Raw genomic sequence first — 21,641 nt, 5'->3', positions numbered from 1 at the left:
TGCCACTTGCAGTTGCACTGCATGGTCTCGGTACGCCAGGGGTGGGGGGGGGGTGCACTTGCAATGTATCCAAGCTCCAGTAAGGGTCTCTTTAAAAGTGCTGTTATTCACTTACAGTGCACAATATAAATACAAGGGAAAACCCTTTAAAATAATTTTGACAGTTTACCCCAGAAGGCCACGCCCCATCCGCGTATGCTGCAGATGTATTGGTCCACGAATTCACCCCGAGCTCTGATTGGTCAATTCCCGTAGGTTTCCCTCAGAACTGCAAGACGCCGATATTGCGTTACATTGTAGCAAAATGGCGGCTGTCATTCAGAATCCACTAAAAGCGTAAGTAATTTAGACATTTAGCAATTTGTGAATAATTACTTTGTTGCCAACTTGTATGTTAAAACTGGCTGCCCGTGCATGTGGTTTCCAGCCGTGTGCATATGACAGATTAAGCTGTCCAAATTCATTTTGTGTACTTCTTGCATGGCAAAGTAGCCTCGTACAGTTCTTTTATTCCACAAGCTTTTAACATTTAGTCTTTAACATGTGCGTACGGCTGCCTGACATTTTGGGTGCACCGGAGGAGCTTTTCCTCCACACGGCCGTGCATTCAACAAAAGAGAATGTCGTCTTTCCTGGGCTATAAATTTATTTGAAAACTGTCGACAACGTGCCTTTGCGCTGCTCCGAATAATTAAAAGCCGATTTCCTCCGTGCTCGGTCGGGCATAGCGGCGGAATATCAGCCGACATTCCGAAAGTCGTTTATAGTTAGTGTGAATTGTCGACATGTCAACTTTAGCTCCTCCGAGCGCAGACGTGGTCAGGACCCGGTAAAGCAAGGGAGGAGGCATTTTGTATTTGCATGCTTGCTGGCGAATTCGACAAAAGTGACAGCAATTTGAGTCCGCCGGTGGAAATAGGCTGTCACTCCGTGCTCGAATGGCCCCTGGCATGCTCAATTTTTATCCCTCAACTTGAAAGAAATGCTCCACCTTTTTCTCCCTTTCTCCTTTGTTCTGCTGTATTGTTTGGCCATTTCCACTGGTGAACATATCTACTGTAAGTTAGCGCCCCGCTTCTTGTCATTTTCCCTTTAAACTAGATACGAATGTGACATTTCCTGACACGCACGCACTCAGTTGGACGTGACAGAGGCGTTTGAGCCTGTATTGATGTGTTCTCACCATCATGGCTCGTTGGGACTGTGGAGGCAGAGCAAGGCTCTCCACTGTGCCTTTAAGTGGAGGAGTGCTGGAGATTAGCTTGGTCCAGGATCCTGGGCCCATCTGTCAGAGAGATGCTCCGACAGAGAGGAAGTGTTGGGCACAAGCAGGAGAACCATCTGCTCCTCCACAGAGGTACCCTGGCACCTCTGTGGACTGTAAGCACGAGGAGTGGACCACACAGCGCCCTGCACACCAACCCACACTGTTGCCATTGTTGTGACATTGCTGCTACACTTAGGGACGGGTGCTGAATGGTGTTTCTGCTACCTGAGTGTCCACTTCAGACTGTTTTTTTTTTTTTTTTTTTTAATTACCTGTGAACATTTTCTGCTGGAGATAATTTTGCATGTGTCCAGTTCAGAGATTAGTTGGCCAGTGATACAATAACAGTTGAATTGGGCTGAATACAGGGGCCATGGATCCTGTCAAAGTGGCCTTCAGCAAGACAACCCCACTGTGCATACTCATTGCAGTGGATGGTGGCCATTTGCAAAATTTCTATAGAATTTATAGCCCTTCATGCGCTGCAGACTGCCACAGGGAATCGCCCAATACACTCACAGCCACCTGTACAGCTGAGTGAAGCGCCTGATGTTAAAGTGCTCAATTTATGTGTTGAATAAATAATACTTACTTGTAGCTCCTTTCATTCTCTCATCACATATATATGCTTTTTTTTTTTTTTTTGTCAGAAGTGCATGATCTATGTCGGAAAGTACACTTCATTATTACCTTGTTGGACTATTTCCCTGTCTTGAGTCCCAACAAGCTGCAGTGTGTGTCTGCCGTCACGCTGCCTTTTCATCTCGCAGACGTTTTAGCATTCTGATGTGGAATGTCTCCTTGCTATAAACTGTGCTTAATGAAGTGTTTCAGTGTGCTATAATTAGCCCCTGTCTTGGGTTTCTGACTTCATTTCACACGTTTGTCAGATTATAATTAGTCACACTTGACACTAATTGGATGTCGCTCCCGTGGACCAGTTTGACCTTTTTTTTGTGTTAAGATGATTCACTTTAGGGAAATGAAATGCTGGTTTGACTTTGTTGTAGAGATGTGGCGGATGAAGCCGCGGCGTGCAAGCCTGTGCTCGTCTGTGTGTGAGGTCTGGCCCTCCTACCAGCATGGGGAGGACAGTAATCTCCAGAATCTCCTGATTAAAATGGAGTCTGGAATATTTGATTAGTAAAGAAGCTCATGAAGCTGCTCATAAAAATTTTAGCCACACCTGGAGTTTCCTGTGGGGTGGACACGTCTTCCAGCCGCAGCTCTCCTGACATTACATCTGCGAGAACCTTCCCCATTTGTGAGCTACCTTGTTATTGGTGTTGAGGAGCCTGTATAGTGAGTCAGGCCTGGTGCTTATTGGTGCTGCAGTGTGGAGGTGTATGGTCTGGTTTTACTCCTGCCCTCACCCAGACTGTGTTGTTCTGATTGGTGTAATCAGAGGTTGTTGTCAGGATGCAGTCACTGTGTAGGCCGCCCTCCTCCTCCTCCCGCTACTCCTCCTCCTCCATCTCTCTTGTTATGTGGTAGCTCTAGCTTCCTGTGAAGGAGCAGTGCACCTGCAAATTTGAGAAGCCTCCTGAACAGAGCTGAACAGACCGAAGTTGTGTTTTTAGATCAAAGATTTTTATTCTCATTCATTTTTCATTGTATTTTTCACAAGTCAGATCTCCCGAGTGCTGCACCATTTAGGAGAAGACGGCCTCTGTAAGCTGCTCTCCTGCAAACTTAAGTTTGTCGTCAGATATGCAAAATGCGTGTTGACACACGCACATTACGGATGCAGTCATGTGACACGGCGAACCGTTGACACGAACGTGCTGATACCAGAGGCCCCACTGGCCACAAGATTTGCTTTTGTTCTTCGCCCTCATGCACACACTCACCTTCTCTACTCAACTGGAAGATATTGAGGATGTGTAGCACATACCGCTGAGGCACCTTTCCACACAAGAATGAGTGTTTCTAGTTCAGTTTGATTCCACACAATTTTGACATCTTTAGGTAGAGCTAGCTGGTTTATTACAGCATGGATCTCATTTTTTTTAGTTAAATTCTGTCAGTTTTGGTAGAACTGGATCCATTAAACTAATTGCTGAGATTCAGGAACACTGGGAAAAAATAGTAAAAGGCTAACAGCGTAGTGAGATTATTGAAACCAGTGTTTCCCAAACTGTAACCCCACTAAAAACTATAGGGCTAGGAAAGCAAAAAATATATATTTATAATGCACCTTTTTTTCTTCCAGACTTCCCATAAATCTTTCTTAATTACTGGATAATTTTACCCTTTGTGGGAAAATGATGCATATTCAGTGATGAGGGTGGCCATTGTTTTAAGAATCACAGGCCAAAAAGTTTGGAGATCTCAGATCTAAACCAGCTAATATGGAGGTGAAACTGAAATTGAGTGCACGTCAAATGTTGTAATAATCCCTCATTGTGCAGGAAATTGTGTGCATGCACGTCTATGGCAAGTACAGTAGGTCAAAGTGAACCCGGAAGCTGGTCTGTAAACTGTGACAGATGTTTACAACAGACAGTTGTGATTTTACTGTTTACCTCAGTTTTACCCTTGGTCCAAAATCTGTATGATTATCAGATTGCTTGTGTATTTTTACTCCATCTGACATCTACTTACGTTCCCAGATCTCAGCAATCGAGTAATTAGGGGAGTATACAGTTTTCATAATTGAATGGCGGCCAAAACAATAAAAATGAGACCCAAGTTGTTAAAATAACCAGTTCAGTTTCAAAGAACAGTGAGGAAAACGGAAAGAGACAAGTGGGGAAAAAGGTGTGTGTGTGTGTGTGTGTGTGTGTGTGTGTGTCTGTCTGTCAGTATGACTCTCTCTCTCCTCCCGTGTTGTTGGTGGTGTGGGTCTTGTCACTCATTACAAGTGTCAGAGAGATCTCTCACCTACGCCAGAGCACCTGCTGCTCGGGGCAGCGGGGGCCCTGATGGAGAGCTTGTCGTCGCACAGACAGCCAGCACCCACCGGAACACTTTCACCTTTTGCTCTCTCTCCCTCTCCCTCTCTCTCTCTTGCCCCCGTCCAAACCCCTGCATATTTCACTTGAGACAGATCAGCATCCTCTCTGGGTGTGTTCAACTTGAGAAATCTCAGGAGTGTCTTGGCGCTCCGCGGTGCGCACCCTTTTGAGCGTGACTTCTGCTTTGCTTTTAGTAAACTGATATCTCATCAGAGCATGTGCATTGATATCAAGGAAAGGCAGTGAAGCGGCTTTGTTTGACTGAGATTTACTGCTGGACACCCTACACTTGACCCACATATGGTATAAATCTATGAAATGCACATTTCAACACAGCTAGTTATTATTATTATTATTATTACTATTGTGTAGCTTTTTGATCAAGCTACTGCTGAAGACAACCAACCACTGAACTTGTGTGGCCAATCTGTTTTGAGTGTATCTCTGCGTGATTCCTCTTGTAAAAATTCTTTCACTCTTTCATCTTAAAGGGTGAGAAAGTGCTGCTACATCTCAGAAACCAGTGTTTTCTTGGCTTTGCATTCACAAAGAAGCATTTTATGACACCTTTGCAAGGCAGAGACTAGTAATGACATGATTATTAACAACAATAAAGCCACTATCTTGGCCTGGTTGCAACACCAGGAAAGAAAAAGTCTCATAGTCATAACTCATGATCTTTTTGTTGGCTTGTGACCTTCTTTCTCTCTGTCATGCCTTTTTGAAGCCCCTGTCTTGTTTTTATTTCCCTACTTCCCTCATCTCTCTCTTTTTCTCACACCTTTCCTTCCCTCCCCATGCTCGCTCTGTACCTGTGACTGTTTACTCTTCTCAGTCACACTAACACGAAGCCTCTCTTTCCCAGAAGCCACACACACACACACACACACACACACACACACACTGTGGCTTTGTCTGAACCGCAGAGCAGTGGGCTTTGTGCGGGACAGCATTCCTTGCTCGGCTGTTCATCTGCTCGCCGTCGTCTCATGGAGGGGTAGCGGCAAACAGTGAGAGGGAGGGAGAGCAGGATCTGGAAGACGCTGACAAATCAGGCTGCAACCTCCTCCGCCCCTGGTTTAAGATTCCAGACTCGACTCGCAGCCCGCAGCTCATTAGTTTCACTTCAAAATGGCCGTCTTCCTAATGTTGTAATTGAGAACACGTGGAGGAACTTCATTATGCCGATGTGGAAGTATTCGTACTAGAAGAACCAGTAGCTATGATTTGCCCTGTTGAGCCCGTGATATAACAGCAGACTGGAAATCACAGACAAAGTACCTTGCTGTGATTTTAGAGTTTCAGCATTTACCCCCATCTTTGATATAGTCAAATTAGAACCTGCCCTTGTGCTAGGCACTCTGCTGAGATTAATTAAGTAGGCTAATTACCATACCAGGCGTGTGGCAGCGATTGAGGGCTTGAATGTGAAATATCCTCCCCCATTTCACTCTGAATATTAACATTGAAGCCCTGAGGGACTGCCAAAATCTCAGTGGCACTAAGAAAAGTGGAACTGAAGTGTGAGAGTCTTAGCTGCTTCCTGATCGGAGGACAGACTTCATATCAGTTCCCAGATCCTATGTTGTTGTGATAATGTGACTCAGTCAGAGCCACCATAGCTCACAGCCCATCTAGAATCAGATCAGACAAAGAGCCCACAGAGGTAATAATATGTTTAACTTCAGGAGTGGGAGCAGCAGAGTCGTTGCAGTGTTGTAACTGGGTTGCATTGTTTTTTTTTTTCTTTCCACAAATTCTCCCTTGTGGCAAGCTGGAAGAGGAGAGAGATACTCGGCTGTCAGTTTGACACTCATTGAACAGTGCCGGTTATAAGTTTGAACAGCATTATGTGGGTTGAGTTTTTTTTTTTTAGGGACTTGCATACAAATCTTGTAGCTGCATCAGCTTACTGATTAAATAATCTGTCGCCAGCAAAGAAACAGGCCATTATCAGGGCATTGATACATGATGAAAAGAGATTCTACAAATAGGATCACATCACGGTTCTTCTTCAAACCAGCTGCCACATCAGTGGCTCTGCCGTGCCATCCGCATCATCCAGCTTCACTGACCTCTGCTGCTGGTGTTACCCCCCCCTCCCCTGCAGGTTGGGTGACCAGTTCTATAAGGACGCCATTGAGCAGTGCCGCAGCTACAATGCCCGTCTGTGTGCTGAACGCAGCGTCCGCCTGCCATTCTTGGACTCACAAACCGGCGTGGCCCAGAACAACTGCTACATCTGGATGGAGCGACACCACCGCAGCCCTGGTGGGCAAAAACACACACAAACAATGTTTTACACTAGAGTTAAGAGTATTCCTATTTTTGTCTATTAAGCTTGTAGAAATTGTGTCTGCACCAACATAATAAATAATAATGATGGTAATTATAGAAATAATTCTTCTCATCATCATCTAGGGTTGTAAACAATGATTATTTTCATTATTCTAATGACCTAATTACTCTAATTATTGTCTTTTTTCATTATTTTTATTATTATATTCATTATTGAGTTAAAAAAATGTCAGAAAATTGTGAAGAATATCGCTCCCAATTTTAACACAGCCCAAAGTGATGTCTCCAAACAGCTTTTTATTCTACCAATAGTCCAAAGGGGGTTAGTTGGTCGCATTGCCATGCCTCCATACAGAGCCACTAGCATGGCTGTAGACTCTTAGTCTTTTTGCAGTAAGAATGACCTCAACAATCATTTGATTATGAGAAATGTCAGTCGTCTAATTTTATAATAATTTAATAATAATTTTTGAGTTAATGTTTTGAGTGGTCTCAAAGTGGTAATATCTGAGAAATTAAAATGGTGTAAATCTTAAAAGAAAGAAAAAGAAAGCAAAGAAATATAATCCTATTTGCAGACTCAGTTTTTATTTTACTATCTATTAGCAATGTGTCTCAGTTGAAACTGTCTTGTCTTGCATGTTTACAACTGTTATTGTGCAGGGGTTGCAGCCGGGCAGATGTACACGTACCCGGCCCGCTGCTGGAGAAAGAAGAGACGGCTGCATAACACCACGGATCCCCGTCTGGGAATCTATGGGCTCCAGCTCGGTAAGATCCCTCAGCCTCCCCTCCACAGACCACCTGCCCGTCTCTTTCTGCTCCCCTCAGTTTCTCCTCCCGCTCAGCCGTCTCCCACCCACCTCCACCACTTCCTTCAGCTCATGTGATTACTGGTGATGATCGGGAATAATCTGGCTAAAAGCATATCACTCTGTCTCGGCGCACTGAGCAGAACAGGCTGCCAGTCATTTTTCCGAGGATAAAATGTGTCTGTGTTCATCCCGACTGGTAAACTTGTTTTGTGAGAAGTAGAACATGTAATTAGATTTACCACAGCTGGGAGCAGCGAGACAGAGTTCGGCCTCTGCAGACAGTATTTAATAAATGTTATGGAATGAAGTTTGGCCTTCTCTGGCTGCCAGTCGAAACAGCTCACTCAACACATTTATCCTCTCCTCTACGTTCTCCGTCTACCTTATTTTCCCCTTACCACCTCCCTTGCTGACCGATTCTGTCTCTTTCTCGCTGGCACCTCTTTCATCTCTCCATTTCTCCCTGTAGCCTGCCTTGCCGTCTGTGTGTGTGTTGTAGCCAGTCCTCCTGAGCTCAAGTAACTGGTCCATTCTGTGCCCAAGGCTTGCATACCCACTGGGATGTTACATTATCCTTAGGAATGAACATGACAAAAGAGAGAATCTCACACACCTCATGTTACCTCTTTTTGTTATGACTGAAAGCTCCACAATCATGATGCTTTAGTTCAAATTAAATTTCAGCAGTGCATGTTGGAAGGACAGCAAGTATGAAAGAGGGAGTGGGCTTGGAAAGAGAAAGCAAGATGGAGAGATAGCATGTGAACCAAGTCTTTGTTTCCCAAACACATCCCATTGTAGCCTATTGTTTTCCACTGAGCTTGCGCTCACTAAGACCCCGCCACCACCACCCTGCTGTCCCTTCCCTTCTCCAGCAGTGGATTGTATGTGCTGTCTGCGAGTACCCAGCGGAGGGGAAACGTACCCTGATTTAACCTGGCGTCTCTTACACGGAGCACATTGTGCAGCTGGCCAGAGGTGGCCAGCACAGGGCAGCAGCCAGAGTCTGTCTCGCTGCCTCGGCAGCCTGTCTAACTGATGGTGTGCTAGAGACTGGGGCTGCATGCAGAATCAGCTCCCTGCTGCAGGCTGCTGCCGGCTCTATTTTTAGCCCCCCAGCTCCCATGGGTTGGGAGGGAGGGGAGTAGATGGAGGGGGGGTCTGTCTCGTCGCGGAGAGTTGAAAGTCAACGTGTGCAGACACAATGGTGAGGGGCTGCCACCGCATGGTGGAGGGGCCCATTTTAGAGGAGTGTGTTGTATCTGCTTCTCACGCCTACCTCCTATATCTACCTCTCTATGCCGTCTTCTGTTGCTTCAGCACTTCATGCTCAGTATTCTGCAAAAGTCTTTCTAGTGGGCGCCGTGGTAAGATGAAGGGCTCATAGAAGACTGGAGTGAGAGGGCTTTGAAGTGTGTCCTCTTTTCAAACATCCACAATGCAATGGATGTCCATGAGGCTGTCTGTGCAGAAGAGATTGTGTAAATAAGATTTGCAGATCAGACAAACTGTCAAAGCTTTTGTTTGTTCTGCTTTGTCTGCTGAACCTGCTTGCCTCCTCCACTGTTTATTTAGATCTTCAGCTCACTGTAGGAGGAGATATCTGCATGATCAGTTCAGGTTAAAGTGATAAGCTACTTAACTGCATTGTACCTCAGAGATTCCTGTGGACAACGGCGGCCTAATGTCTTCATAGTGCAGCGTTTTCAGGAGCTCATCGATAACAATGTGGTCTCTTTCAGAATGAAAACACGTACGTGTTTTTTTTTTTAGTAATATAGTGCTGTGAAAATAGTTGTGATGACACGTTCTGTTGTAGGCAAAAAAAGATGACAGTTGCTATAACAAACATGCTCTAGCAATTTACCACATGTTTTTATTAGGTCTAGTGGAAGAGAGGAGACATAATGGAAATATGCTGATAGAAAGCTGCTCACAGAGGTCAGACGTTGTAGCACAGATGCCTCGCGTCACAATTACAGTTCTTGATGGTGATTCAGGGGAAAATAGTAGGACTGTAACATACTGCAGCTCATTCATCATTATCAGAACCACTGCTTCCATTATAAATCTGTGGAACTTTTTTGTGGAACAATAGACATGTTTGCATGTCTGTAGTTTAATAGAAGTGTAAAGACAGAGCTGGTATTTTGATGATTTATAAAGTGTTGTCTGTTTTTGTCTTTTTGCAGACGGCAGCCTCAGGTCCAAGGACACCTTGCCCACTCAGAGCACCACGCTGGAGGCTCTGCTACGGGGAGAGGGTCTAGACAAGAGGAACAACTCTAAGAACGATGAGGAGAGTCTGCTTGAGATCCAGGTGAGCTCAGACAGAAAGGTTGTCCTGTGTGTGTGTGTGTGTGTGTGTCGCTGTGGTTAAGAGCGTCAGCCAAACGTTTCAAATGTAAATGTTCAGTGATATCACTCAAACGATTGAGAACCCTGGCACGGAGAGTGAAGTGTTGCGCCCCAACCGGTTGTCAAGGCAACTTGCCAAGATTTTCCAGCTGACCTGCAGGGCTCGTTAGCTGACTGCTGTCTCACTGAGAGGCATTTTGGACAAGTAGCCCACTTCAACTCCCATTTACTGATTGTCATATACAGTGATACCCAAATACCCACAACTTTAATTAAAATGCAGGAGCTCTATGAGTGCAAAACATTGTTGATCTTTATTGTCTCCTGAGGTGTGACTGCTTTTGACTTTCAGCATCACACATTGCACCAAACGCACATGTGGACACATGTATGTCGACAGGAAGAGGGGGCTTGGAGCATAATGGCTCATCTTTCCCAAGATAAACAGTTATTGCCTATGATCTTTAAGCATTTCAACTTGAAATTGGCAGAAAAACAGAACATACACTACATCTGTCAAAAACACCCAGAATGTGTTGAGAATTGGAAAATTGATTTATCTTTCCTCTCTGCTGTGGCTGCTCAGTGTTTTATTTTTCAGCAAGCCGGTGTTTTAATTAGAGCTGAGTATTGAAATGGTCTCTCTCTCTGTCTCCTTTTCTCTCTTTCTCTGTCTCTTTCTCTCTCTCTCTCTCTCTCTCCCTCTCCCTCTCCCTCTCTCTCTCTCTCTGTCTCTCAGAGGGTTCTGGAGGCAGACGCGGCAGAAGATGCTTTCAATGACGATGACGACTACGAGGTGGACACCCCCAAGAGAAGGCATCGTGGCAAAGGAAGAGTAAGTGACTGCGTGGACATCACTTGTCATGAGCTGCAGTTTGCTGTAAGCAGCACAGAAGCTGTTTGAGAAGAATTGCATTATCCACTGACTGTGTTACACACACCTGTGGTGCATAACTTCTGCAGCAGCTTTTTTGTGCATGTCGGAAAGCTCCGAGCGTAGATTTTACTGCAGATCGTTGCAGCATCTGGATGTTTCTCCTCAGGGTCGGGGTTCGGGCCGCAGGAGGGCAGATCTGGATGACGACAAGCCATATGTCTGTGACAGTAAGTAGAGATGAAACGTGACGTTTGTTTTAGTGTCATGTCCTCTTAATCGGTGACTGTGCAATGCTGGCTTTCCAATATGGTTGTTTCAGTATAGTCTGATCTTTTCTGTGGCATTTATTGAGCCTTTTGTTCATTATTGAGTTTTAGTTTAATATTTACTCTTAAATTTGTACAACTTGCCATTTTAGAATGTCAAAATATTTATTTTGTACTTTTATCCATAATGTCTAATATATATACAATAAAATGTAAGACTGAATTTGATATTGTGATTTCCTTTATTTATCTCAGACCTAATTTATCATCTCCTTGCATTAATGACCTTCTTCATGCTCACTAAATATATTTCCTTTAAGTGGAAAAAATGTGGCCCACTTGTCCTACTTATTAGCTTTATACTGTAAATGTATCTGTGAGTAGCGTCGGGGCTTCTGCTGTCAGAAAGTCAACCCCACTGTAACTCAATCACCAGCACAGGTTTTTGAGATGGAGCCACTGGATGAAACAAGGTGAACTCGTGTCACTGTAGCCTCAAGAACTCCTGTACATGCAAGTTGCATATGGAAAGTCCCGCAGGGGAGATTGGATTTTCCTCTGTTGTAAACACACATTCTCATGCTGTTTTTTCTGTCTTTGCTTTTGCGTCCTCTCTGTTTCAGACAGATACAGACAAAAGCAGAACTCAAAATCTTCGACCTCAGGTACCTTGATTTTGAAAAAACTTTTCTACAGTAGTTATTCAAGGTGTTTGTTTTGATAGATTGTTAAGTGGTAGTATCACATGTCCTGTTAGTATTGATTTAGCCCTTTATATTATCTTACTTTTCTCAAGCAGAAAAATGCCTGTGGTGCTGTGCTGTGAGGAAAACTGAGACATGGTTATTATGTGTCTGTGTTTGCGTTTTATTTGACGGAGTATTGTTATCAAAAGTGCTCTATGAATCACCTGTTTATATTTCAAGACTTGATGAGATTATCATTCTGCACTTAAGCTTTTTCTACAATTTCAAAATCTGCCTGTATGTATTTTTAGTTATGTTGCTTTGTAACTTAATAACAGGCATTACCAGCTTGCCAGACACTTGGTGGGTGTTTGACTCTTTGCTTTGTGAAGGTCTCGCTACAATCAAACCGTACTGCGGTGTCTAACACAAGTGGTCAGAAAAGGGGGGAAAAATCCCACATTTAGAAATGATGTGTTGCCAAATGTATTTTTAGATATTGAAATGCAACCAGTCACAGCAGTAGGACTGAGCATCTGCCATCTGTTGCAGTCTGTGCGAAGCGCTACAGGAACCGTACAGGACTAAGCTACCACTACACCCATTCCCACCTGGCAGAGGAGGACAGAGCCGGAGAGAGGAGCTCCGTGGCATCCAGATCCCCCTCTGTACAACAGACTGACAGACACAAACGTAAGAAGTCAAACTGCTGCACCTCTGATGTATCAGAATGTTTGGTGTCCTCAAACAAACATCATGACCATTACTTCCTATATGCACTATATGTTATGTATACAATTCCTCCATATAGTTGTGCCCACTGTAGTTTTGTTAAAAATATGTTAATACACAAAACATTTGCATGAATGTTTGGTTACATTTTTACATTTCTAATCATTTTATTTTTGAAAGATTTGTTTTTGCATTTTGCCTTTAACAGAGATGAGCATGCAAAAACTGCACACTCATAACTCCAGTGCATTTATTTAACCATTTGTTTTTGTCTTAGATGCTGAGATATTGTATAAAGAACCTCTTAAATGTTGAATAAGGAAGTGAAAATAAGTCACTCTGAGAAAAACACCAATACCTTTACACAGTATATGAAATGCCACAAAATCACCAGGTGCCCCCATAATTTAGATTTTATCATCTTGTATGACTGATGGGGATAAGACACAAAATAAGTTTCTTATTTAAATTATTATCATTATTATAAAACAGAGAATTGACTATAAGTAAGGTACAATGCAAACATTTTTCTTTTTATAGATACCAGAATACAACCTCAGCAAAAAATGTTAAACTTCCTTGTAGGTCCAAAGGGTCCAGGTGGGACCAGCATTCCCAACTACTGTAACAAATGCCAGGGCTCGAACAAGAAAACGGGTAAATCGGGGTCTCCCTACTCAGCCTGCCAATGCAAAAGTGAGTACAGCAAAGCATGATATACATACAATACATAAGCTTCCTTTAAGTGAGTGCGAACATGCCGACATAATGTGTGATAGGAAGAAATGGATGCTCTTGCCTCATGACTTAACTACTAACTCTGTGCTGCTCTTGCTTGTGATCCGTCACCTGACTCTATTCCTCTTCCGTCGTGCGTGCCAGCTGACTGTGGAGAAGAGAAGGAAGATGGGACTTTTACTGGAGCTGAGGAGCTGTTCGGCACCACCTCGGAGAGCGACACTTCCACCTTTCATGGCTTCGAGGACGACGAGCTGGAGGAGCCCGCCACAAACAGCAACGGAATATCCAACCGACACAGATAGAGAGAATCTTTTTGATTTAAAGAGACACTCTTTTTTTATACGGATTAACCTCTGGCAAAAAGCTGCTGCTTCTTTTTCAATGTTTTTTGTTTGCTAAAAGCACAAAGTGATAATTTCAGGACAGAAATGCAAGTGGTATTTTATCTACTGAACATTGTTGAATAATTTATGAACACCTTTTTTTATATATAAATATATATATTAACTTTTAAGGCAATGAACAACTGTCAGTGTTTCTTGACAAGTGACTTGGTCTCCATGCAAAACAGAAGATGTTTTTTTTGAGTGTTTTGTTTTTCTCCCCTCACTGGAGCAGAAGGAGCATTAATGTTCTGAACAAAAAACACTGGAGAAATTTGAACAATTGAAAATTTTAAAGGCATAAATGAGACGGTGTGTTTGGGAGATGATTGAATGTCATTGCAGACCCATACTTGAGCTACTGGATTTTTTTCTGTTTGTTTTTTTTTTTTTTTTATATCAGTAGTCCCTGTGACTATGAAGGTCTCTTCTACCGCTCTAACTCTGGATTAAACTTGTATGAAAATGAAGGAACCAATGAAAGGACAGCCACCGGACCTGCTTGGAGATGAAGAAACCTATAAATATAGTCTTTACAGATACAGGGACTAAATAAATGAAAGGTAAGCAACAGGTTTTGTTTTTTTTCTCGTCCTGAAAATTCTGCAGATGGTTGATAATTGGCTATTCAGACTGTTAATGAGTTATCCTGGATGACTAAACTAGCCCGTTATGGGAATAGTTTTTTGGACAGCTGGACAGATTGAGTGATCGAAATTTGCAAAGCCAAATTACATTCAATCTCCTGTCTTTTTAAGCTGCACAAATCAATCTGACAAGTCGTAGTAATGAGAACAGTAATCGGACATTATTGTACACTTTAGCCATGCTAGTGGCTTTGATGATGCTTCTGTCTGTCCACCAGTTTGATCCAAACTCAATTATTTCAGCAACTAATGGATTGACAACATTTTGCCCAGACATTCGTGATCCCCAGAGGATGAATCCTAATGACTTTGGTGATCCCCTGACTTTTCTTTTAGCACCACCATTTCAATTTGGCCAGTATTGGTTTATGACTACATATGGTAAACATTATACTTGCTAAATCTCAGCATGTTAGCATGCTGACGTTAGCATTTAGCCCAAAGCACCTCTGTGCCTAAGTATAGGCCCACAGAGCTGCTAGCTTGGCTGTAGGCTCTTGTTCAGGATTATTATGTGAGTCTTACCCATGTTGTATGTGTCATATGCTGTAGGAGCACTCAGCACATTGGCATGTGGCCCATGAGTGGGGGTGACCAGTGAAGAAGAGGATTTAACTCTCAAACTATGAGCCTTCATGTTCCTCCTGATTTGGGCCTAAAATGACAGACTGAAATGGATGCACAGACATCCATCACCTTTGCAGGCCATGTGGCTTAATTGAAGCAACTGCTCCCTTGACGATATGTATCGATTCCCTTTGAACATTTGAAATGTGAGCAGATCCAGCTTCATTTCATCCTCTCTGCACTGTGCTGGAGCTCCACTGAACTATGGGAACACTAAAGGCCAGGCCTTTGGACTGTTTGTGCCCAACGGGTGCATTTGGGGCCCCGCCTGCCCACTCCTGCTCTGTGACTGTGTCTGCTGTGTGATCCAATGTGACACTAAGACGTCATTATCCTCATCACTGTGCCAGCCTGCCGCTCTGCACTGGAAACCAGCTCTGACAGCCATGACCCTCCAACCTGATTGGACCAGTGACCCTCTGACCCCCCCCAGCCATAGAGATGGTGCTCAAATCCACCACTATTACATGCAGACCTCTGGACTATTATATTAATACTCTGACATGGATACAAACTAGGGTTTTATCTTTCTGCTTCTGTCCCTCTGTCTGCTGTCTATTTTCCTCTCTGACTCGAATGCATCGCAGTAATTTAGCTCTCTTTTTTTTTTTCTTTTCTCTGATGTATAATATTTCTCTGTTTTGAACTCTTAAAAGTTTGATTAGTATGACCTCTTGGGTTTGTTCAGACTGCTTTGATACCTCTGTCCCGATCAGGTGCACAACAGCCACAACTACTCAGGCATCTCTCATTTCCTCTGCTGTTGATTGTTCAGCTGCTCAGCCCTGATTCATGTGATTGTATTCAGATGGCACGGAGGGACAATAACCAACCGCCACACAAGGATCCCTTAATAATCAACTCCCCGGAGGGATTTAGGATGCTTGCGGCCTCATGCTATAGGAAAACATCGCAATAACAAGCTTCAGCTTTGTCTGGTCTCTGCTGATTTTTACCAGGTGTCAAACTCGCCATGCAAAACCTCTCCACTTCCTGTTTGAAATCTACACTTTCAGTAGATCAAGGTGATTCTCACTGCTGTCACAACCAATAGTGTTGCAAGAGAGACAAAACTCTGCTCGGATCCACATACTTAGCGAGAAGTGAAAACTGTAAAGTCCACCTTATCTGTGACATTTCCGTTGAGTGCTTTAGAGGGCCTAATTGCTTTATGACATTTAGAAGGTGCTTCAAGCTCTGCATCAAAAACCCTTTTAGGTCCATAGGTTGCACATACTGTGTAAGGTGTCGGTGTCCTTCCATGTGATTATTCAGTATCGCTGCAATGTAATAACAGCCGCTCCGTTTTTGAAGCTAACCATTAATCCTATGTGTCTGGTATGAGTTGCGTAAGTGCTTGTGCATTCAAACCATATTTCTTCACTTCCCTCAGGGACCCTCCACACAGCAGTTTATCTCCTCTGGACAAAGAATGGATCCGAGACTTCTCAATTATCTCATCCTCTTCTCTAGTGATGTGGTGTTTTCCACAGTAAAAATGGGTCATTGTGTCTTTTTATCTTCCAGTCATGCCAGTAAGTGAAAGCATGTGTCATCAATCATAACCTGCTTAATGTTACCTACCGTATAGGAACAGGCCTAGTGTGGTGCAGTTTCTAAGCAAAAGGAGAAGCTCCTAAATGCAAAAGTCAGTGATGTCTGCTTCGAGTTATGTGTCACCAATCATTGAATAGCCTGTATACCTCGTCAAAGACACAGCAATAGGCCCTGGTACCCTCTTGTCAAGCCTGCCGGGGGTGGACAGGGAGGATCGGGGTGGGAACGGAGCCAAGAGGAGATGAAATGGACATGACTGGGTGTTTGTTTCATCTTCAGCTGTAAATACAAGTCGAAATGGAGAAAATGAAGAAGTCTTTGTTTGTTAAACTATTTTTATTGTTCTGAAAAAATAAAGAATAAACAGTAATGCTCGATGCTGTTTTTTTTTTTTTTTTTGTCTGAGAAAGACCACCATGTCATTTTGAGGAGGCAGCTGATAAGTAGAAGAATCCTAGACTGGATCAATAGGTTGGAGTGACCCTCAGACCCTGTGAGCAGGCGAACGGGGAGAAAAACAGCACTCGAGTTTGTAAGAGCAGTGGTAACTCTGGGCTCTAAATAGGAACCAGACGACTAAAAGAGGCTTCGGCACATGGAGCTCCTATCGATCGGTTGGTGCTCCTTGAGAAATCACAAAAAAAGGTCAGAGGTCATACATGAGCAATAGAGTGCCTGCAGAGAGGGATATTTACTTTTAGCAGTAAATGGGATCCGAATGTCAACCACAGGTATAAAGTACAAATGTTCTGAGTCTTACAAATGACTGAAGGGAACTTATTTATTAGTGCTATGAGAGCAGGGTTCACATGGATCCTGTTAATATGTCAAGTCACTTCATCACAGAGTGGCAGTAGATTAGTACTTGAACAAGAAACTGATCACTATGATCGTGTTCTTGGAATAGAGAAACATAAATGTCAAAGCGACAGCTTCTGATCAGACAAGCTGAAGCAGCAGGATATTCACTACTAAAATAGAAGGAAAGGGGAGATCTCATTTTAGGCCAACATATGGAAATCAGTTTTCTTCATTTATTATTTTGTTTAACACTCCACTCAGTCTATTTCCTAGGGCAGCTTGTTTTCTGGATAATTTAAAGTCATCTAGTATTGCACTACCATAGGGATGGATGGATCCCATAATCCAATTTGAAAGCATTTTTTCACAAGATGCTTCACACTAGATAAACACCCACTTCTTTTCCATGCTTCCAGTTAATTGCACAGGCTTTCTGTTATGATGTGTGAAATCCCCAGGTCCAAACTGAGATAACCCTGATGACATCATGAGGGGTAATTTTTCATACTTATGCTCCTGAACCACAGATGAATTTACACAACTTTTTTTGTCTGTTTTGATTTGTCAAGCGCCACCAAAAGGCCTAAAAGCTTTGGTTTGTGACAAAATACGTATAAAAGTAGTGCCATTTCCAGAATCCCCAGCTTTTGTGTTTAGTGGTAATTATCAAATGTTAGCATGCTAACAAGCTAAACCAAGATAGTGAACGCAGTAAATATTACCATGTAGTGATACATGGTAACACGCTCATGTTAGCATGCTCATGTTGGCATTTCGCTCATACATGTTGGCATGGAGCATCTGGTAAAGCTCAGTAAGTGGTTTCATGCAAGCAGATGAAAGCTAGTGCTGGCGAGTACTACTGTATCAGGTATAGAAATTATGAGTTTGTGGCAGTGAACACCCACAAATACACGTCTGAATAAAAAGACATCAGATCCGCGCTGAAACAGAGGATAGGAAAAGATTTGACTAGTTTTTTTTTTTTTCATGATGCAACCACAAATAAGAGAGTGACAGGTCCAGAGTTCTTTTTATTTGGTACCCATGAATAGATAACAGGTGCTTGAGTGTTTTGGAGTGCCAGTAGTTACCTTGCTGACTGAGAAATTGCCAAAAAGCACAAAATGCCCTGAATATGTTACATGCATAGTAATGTTCCCATATCATAATAAAGTGTGCTTTTACATAATGAAATTTAGCCAATTTACATCTACAATGCACCCAGTACATAAGTGTCATTGTGTTTGTGCTGAGAATAACATTTGGTATATGGAGTTAAACATCTCTCTCTACCTAATAATGAAGAGGTTATTGGTTTATGATAATAATGATGATTATCAATATGACCTGTACAGTGCATTGCAACGACTCTAATAGAAAATAATAGATGATTCACTCACTCAGCAGTGTGTTCTGTCACTGTAGCAGTCTCTGGCCTCACGGGGGAGCTGTGAGACTAAAATCTCCTCAGTCTGAGCACTCTCTATCTGTAGAAGAAGCCTTCCAGTCACAATGGAGCACAGAGGCCTTAATGTCCAGTGTGCGGCGCCCATGACAGATTTCATAGTGTTCCCGTTGGCATATCAGGGCATTGATTTCCATTTACTGAGGACTGTTGCTCCAGTTCAGCCGTCTGTGCGCTGTCTTTGGAAAGTCAGAGCCATCCCTCTTCCCCCAAAGTTAACACTCCATTATGGTCCAATAACATGCACCATTTTCCCCCCATAGTCATTAAAACACATAATGATTATTTGATGGAGAGTCACGGCATACATTTTGAAAAACAAAAGTGGGCAAGTTTCATGTTTTTAGAAAACAAAGATGAGATATCCATGCAGTAAAAAAGCAACAAAACATAAATGATCCCATATAGGGCTGCAGGCCTTGAAATCTCTCCATGATAAGAGAACAGCTAGTTTTGACATCATGATGTCCTTCAGTAAGATGTGAACACAGCTTAATACAGTCTTGTAACCCTCTGTTGCTGGTCCTGTGGTTTAACCACCACTAGATGGACCCATGGCACTGGAAACACAAAAAACGACACTATCGAAGGAGCCTAAAAAGGATGCTATTTCACGTTTGACTGTGAAGACCAGAACTGTGACTAAAGCAAGACCTGAAATCACTGTGATTCACACAGTGGGTCATGTTTATGTTGAAGCCTCTCAGTTATTCACACAGACTTTCAGAAGTGACTGATTCGACTGCACAGCCTGAACATTTTGGACTTTGATATTGTGACAGCAGTGGACCAATTTGCCAAATGGATTAAATTCATCTTTGCCATAAGTCTCATTACAAAGCGCTGTTGTAGAACCCAAACATTAATCCTCAACAAAGACATTTGGATGAAACATGCAACGGTGCAGTGTGAATGCTACATTAAGCCCTTATGCCAGATTTTGGAATGTAATGAAGCATGAAAAATTCAAAAATCTGTTTCGTAGATGCCATTAAATATTGGGGAAAAAACCCAACTCTGTATTGTTGATTACAGCCTCACTATTTATCTGACATGTCATGTGCTTTGTAAGGAACAGATATAATAGAAATTTCAAGGATATAAAAAGAGGTTGGATACATTTCTAAAAAAAAGAAAGAAGTGGTCTCACACTTTATTTATTGCTGGCTGCCTTGTGAGTACAGAGACATTTGCAAAATGTTGAGTTGGTTTTAATGTGCCTCTTTGACCTTGTATTCAACCAAGTATGTCTGAGATAGGGCTGGCTCCAGCTGTAGTCTATTAATTGCAAATGTTGTGGTAAATAGCTTTTAAATGTACTTTTTTTCAAAGAATATTGTTTCAATACCAGACATGTGCTTTGTAATATCCAACGAACACGTATATATATAAAACAAAATGAAAACAATATAAATTGATCAGCTTAGTCGACAAAGAGCCTAAAGAACAATTTGCTGACTAAGTGATAAAAAAGAGGGCAGCCCTAGTCTGAATGTGCTTATACTGTATGCTGCATGCCATGTGGTGTGTTGGCTGAGGTTCCCCTTGTCGGCATAGTCTTTTCCTCAGTGGTTCTCTTTGGGGTGTTCGCCCCAGCGGGCCCAGCGCTGCGCTGCCAGTTAGGCAGCAGTCCTTGGAGCAGTGTCTGAGAGCCTCCACAGCAGCCCCGTCCAGTTCAGCTCCACTGTCTGTGCCCTGGCCCTGGCCCCCGCGTGGCCGTCACCCCTCCAACAGGGTGTGGCTGTGCCCCTCCAGCACAGGCTGTGTCAGGACGACTGCATCAGGCCTGTCAGGCGCTTTCCCGTCAATGACTTGCCCTGAAAGGTCAATTAACACCGACACCTTACTAGACTGACTTTGTAAATCACACAAAATCTCTAACAACAAGGTGCCTTTTTATCTAAAATGCTTGGCTGCAACCATTCATGTGACTAGCGTGTTATCTTATTCAGAACTACACATCCTATTACAGGTATAAAGAACCATAATAGTGTAATATGGTTATAATTGCAAAAGCCACTGATAGTGAGCCAGCCAGTGTGGTTTGTGATATGAACAGCCCCAGCTCCAAATGACTTACCACACTGCGGGTGAACTTCTCCAAGGAGGTGCGGCGGCCCTGTTCAGTGTCTGCTGGCTGCTGTTTTGGGAGGGGGGGAAGCAGGGTGAGTGTTTGGGTCAGGTACGGGTGTTGACGGGGGTGTTGTTAGTGGGGGGAAAAAGTGGGCCAAGCATTGCAACAATGAGGGCCGGGGACAATGTGGGAGTTGCATTTTTAGGACATGGAGTGGGGTCAGTGACAGGCCAGCAGAGGGAAAAGTGTCCAAACGGGGAAAGGGCAGAGAGGCTAGCATGAACACAGGCAGCTGTGATTTGCTGAAAAGCTCCATATTACACAGTAACAGCTAAATTTAGCTTGTTTAGCTGTGCAAGTCTTAAGAATTACGCTAATAACCTACAGGAGGTAGAAAAAAATAACATAAAACCATCACCAAGTCACCATCACTGCTACAAGATTAGGCTGCATCTGTCAACCACTTCTGTACAGTCTCTTCTTCGTCATATGTATGTAGAGCATGTTGGTCATTTCTCTTCTATGCAGCAGTTTGTCTTCGCTTGGCATATGATTGGTTAAGAGTCGACAAATGCAGCCAAAATGACACTATAGTGACCCACCTTTGTAGCCAATTTTTTGAATTGCTTTGCTTTCCTGTGTGCATTAAAACAACATTCATATCTAGAGGTGGAAGAAATGTTCTGATTTTTTTTACTCAGTAAAAATAGTAATACTCTGTCACAAGTAAGTCATGCATTCAAAATGTTCAGTATAAAAGTATTAGCATCATAGTACAAAGGTAGAAGTACTCAATTTCTGAATAATACACACACACACATATATATATATATATATATATATATATGAGAATAATCTAAATCAAATCAACATTTGGTGTGACCACCCTTTGCCATCAAAACAGCATCAATTCTTCTAGGTACCCTTGCACACAGTTTTGAAGGAAGTCAGCAGGTAGGTTATTCCAAACATGTTGGAGAACTAACCACAGATCTTCTGTGGATGTTGGCTGCCAGGGCATGTGATCCTCGACAGACTCTATGATGTTGAGATCAGGGCTCTGTGGGGGCCACACCATCACTTCCAT

The 21,641-nt window shown here is 43.0% G+C and overlaps 2 protein-coding genes across 5 annotated transcripts in view; one reads left to right on the top strand and one right to left on the bottom strand.

Annotated features, from left to right (window-relative positions):
* The first annotated feature begins 289 nt into the window (after positions 1–289).
* On the top strand, positions 290–16,588 carry LOC139212459 (zinc finger protein DPF3-like). Of its 3 annotated transcripts, XM_070843003.1 has the most exons (12): positions 290–336; positions 6,335–6,495; positions 7,186–7,293; positions 9,530–9,657; positions 10,435–10,530; positions 10,739–10,799; positions 11,462–11,503; positions 12,077–12,217; positions 12,842–12,952; positions 13,139–13,943; positions 14,580–15,679; positions 16,048–16,588. In XM_070843003.1, the coding sequence occupies exons 1-10, from the start codon at positions 305–307 to the stop codon at positions 13,297–13,299; spliced, it is 1,041 nt and encodes a 346-aa protein (XP_070699104.1). In that variant the 5' UTR covers positions 290–304; the 3' UTR covers positions 13,300–13,943; positions 14,580–15,679; positions 16,048–16,588. The 3 variants fall into 3 exon arrangements, with proteins under 3 accessions (XP_070699104.1, XP_070699105.1, XP_070699103.1); XM_070843004.1 differs by lacking the exon at positions 14,580–15,679; XM_070843002.1 differs by having other exon boundaries at positions 14,580–16,588.
* Positions 16,589–19,937: 3,349 nt separating this feature from the next.
* The window catches only part of LOC139211589 (regulator of G-protein signaling 6-like), a 39,812-nt gene continuing 38,108 nt past the window's right edge, over positions 19,938–21,641 (bottom strand). Inside the window, exons 16-17 of one of the 2 annotated variants that reach the window (XM_070841848.1) lie at positions 20,561–20,620; positions 19,938–20,297 (exon numbers count right to left, since the gene is read on the bottom strand). In XM_070841848.1, coding sequence (XP_070697949.1) covers positions 20,247–20,297; positions 20,561–20,620 — 111 coding nt within the window. In that variant the 3' untranslated portion in view covers positions 19,938–20,246. The remainder of the gene's footprint in view (positions 20,298–20,560; positions 20,621–21,641) is intronic. The other variant, XM_070841849.1, reaches the window with a different exon arrangement.

The sequence above is a fragment of the Pempheris klunzingeri genome, chromosome 13, assembly GCF_042242105.1.
Source record: "Pempheris klunzingeri isolate RE-2024b chromosome 13, fPemKlu1.hap1, whole genome shotgun sequence".
Taxonomy (NCBI): domain Eukaryota; kingdom Metazoa; phylum Chordata; class Actinopteri; order Acropomatiformes; family Pempheridae; genus Pempheris; species Pempheris klunzingeri.
This window is presented reverse-complemented; position numbering and strand designations above follow the sequence as displayed.

Coding starts and splice junctions, on each gene's coding strand:
- LOC139212459 (XM_070843004.1), top strand. CDS start 305: ATGGCGGCTGTCATTCAGAATCCACTAAAAGC. Junction 7,294..9,529: donor AATCTATGGGCTCCAGCTCG/GTAAGATCCCTC, acceptor GTCTTTTTGCAG/ACGGCAGCCTCAGGTCCAAG. Junction 9,658..10,434: donor AGAGTCTGCTTGAGATCCAG/GTGAGCTCAGAC, acceptor TCTGTCTCTCAG/AGGGTTCTGGAGGCAGACGC.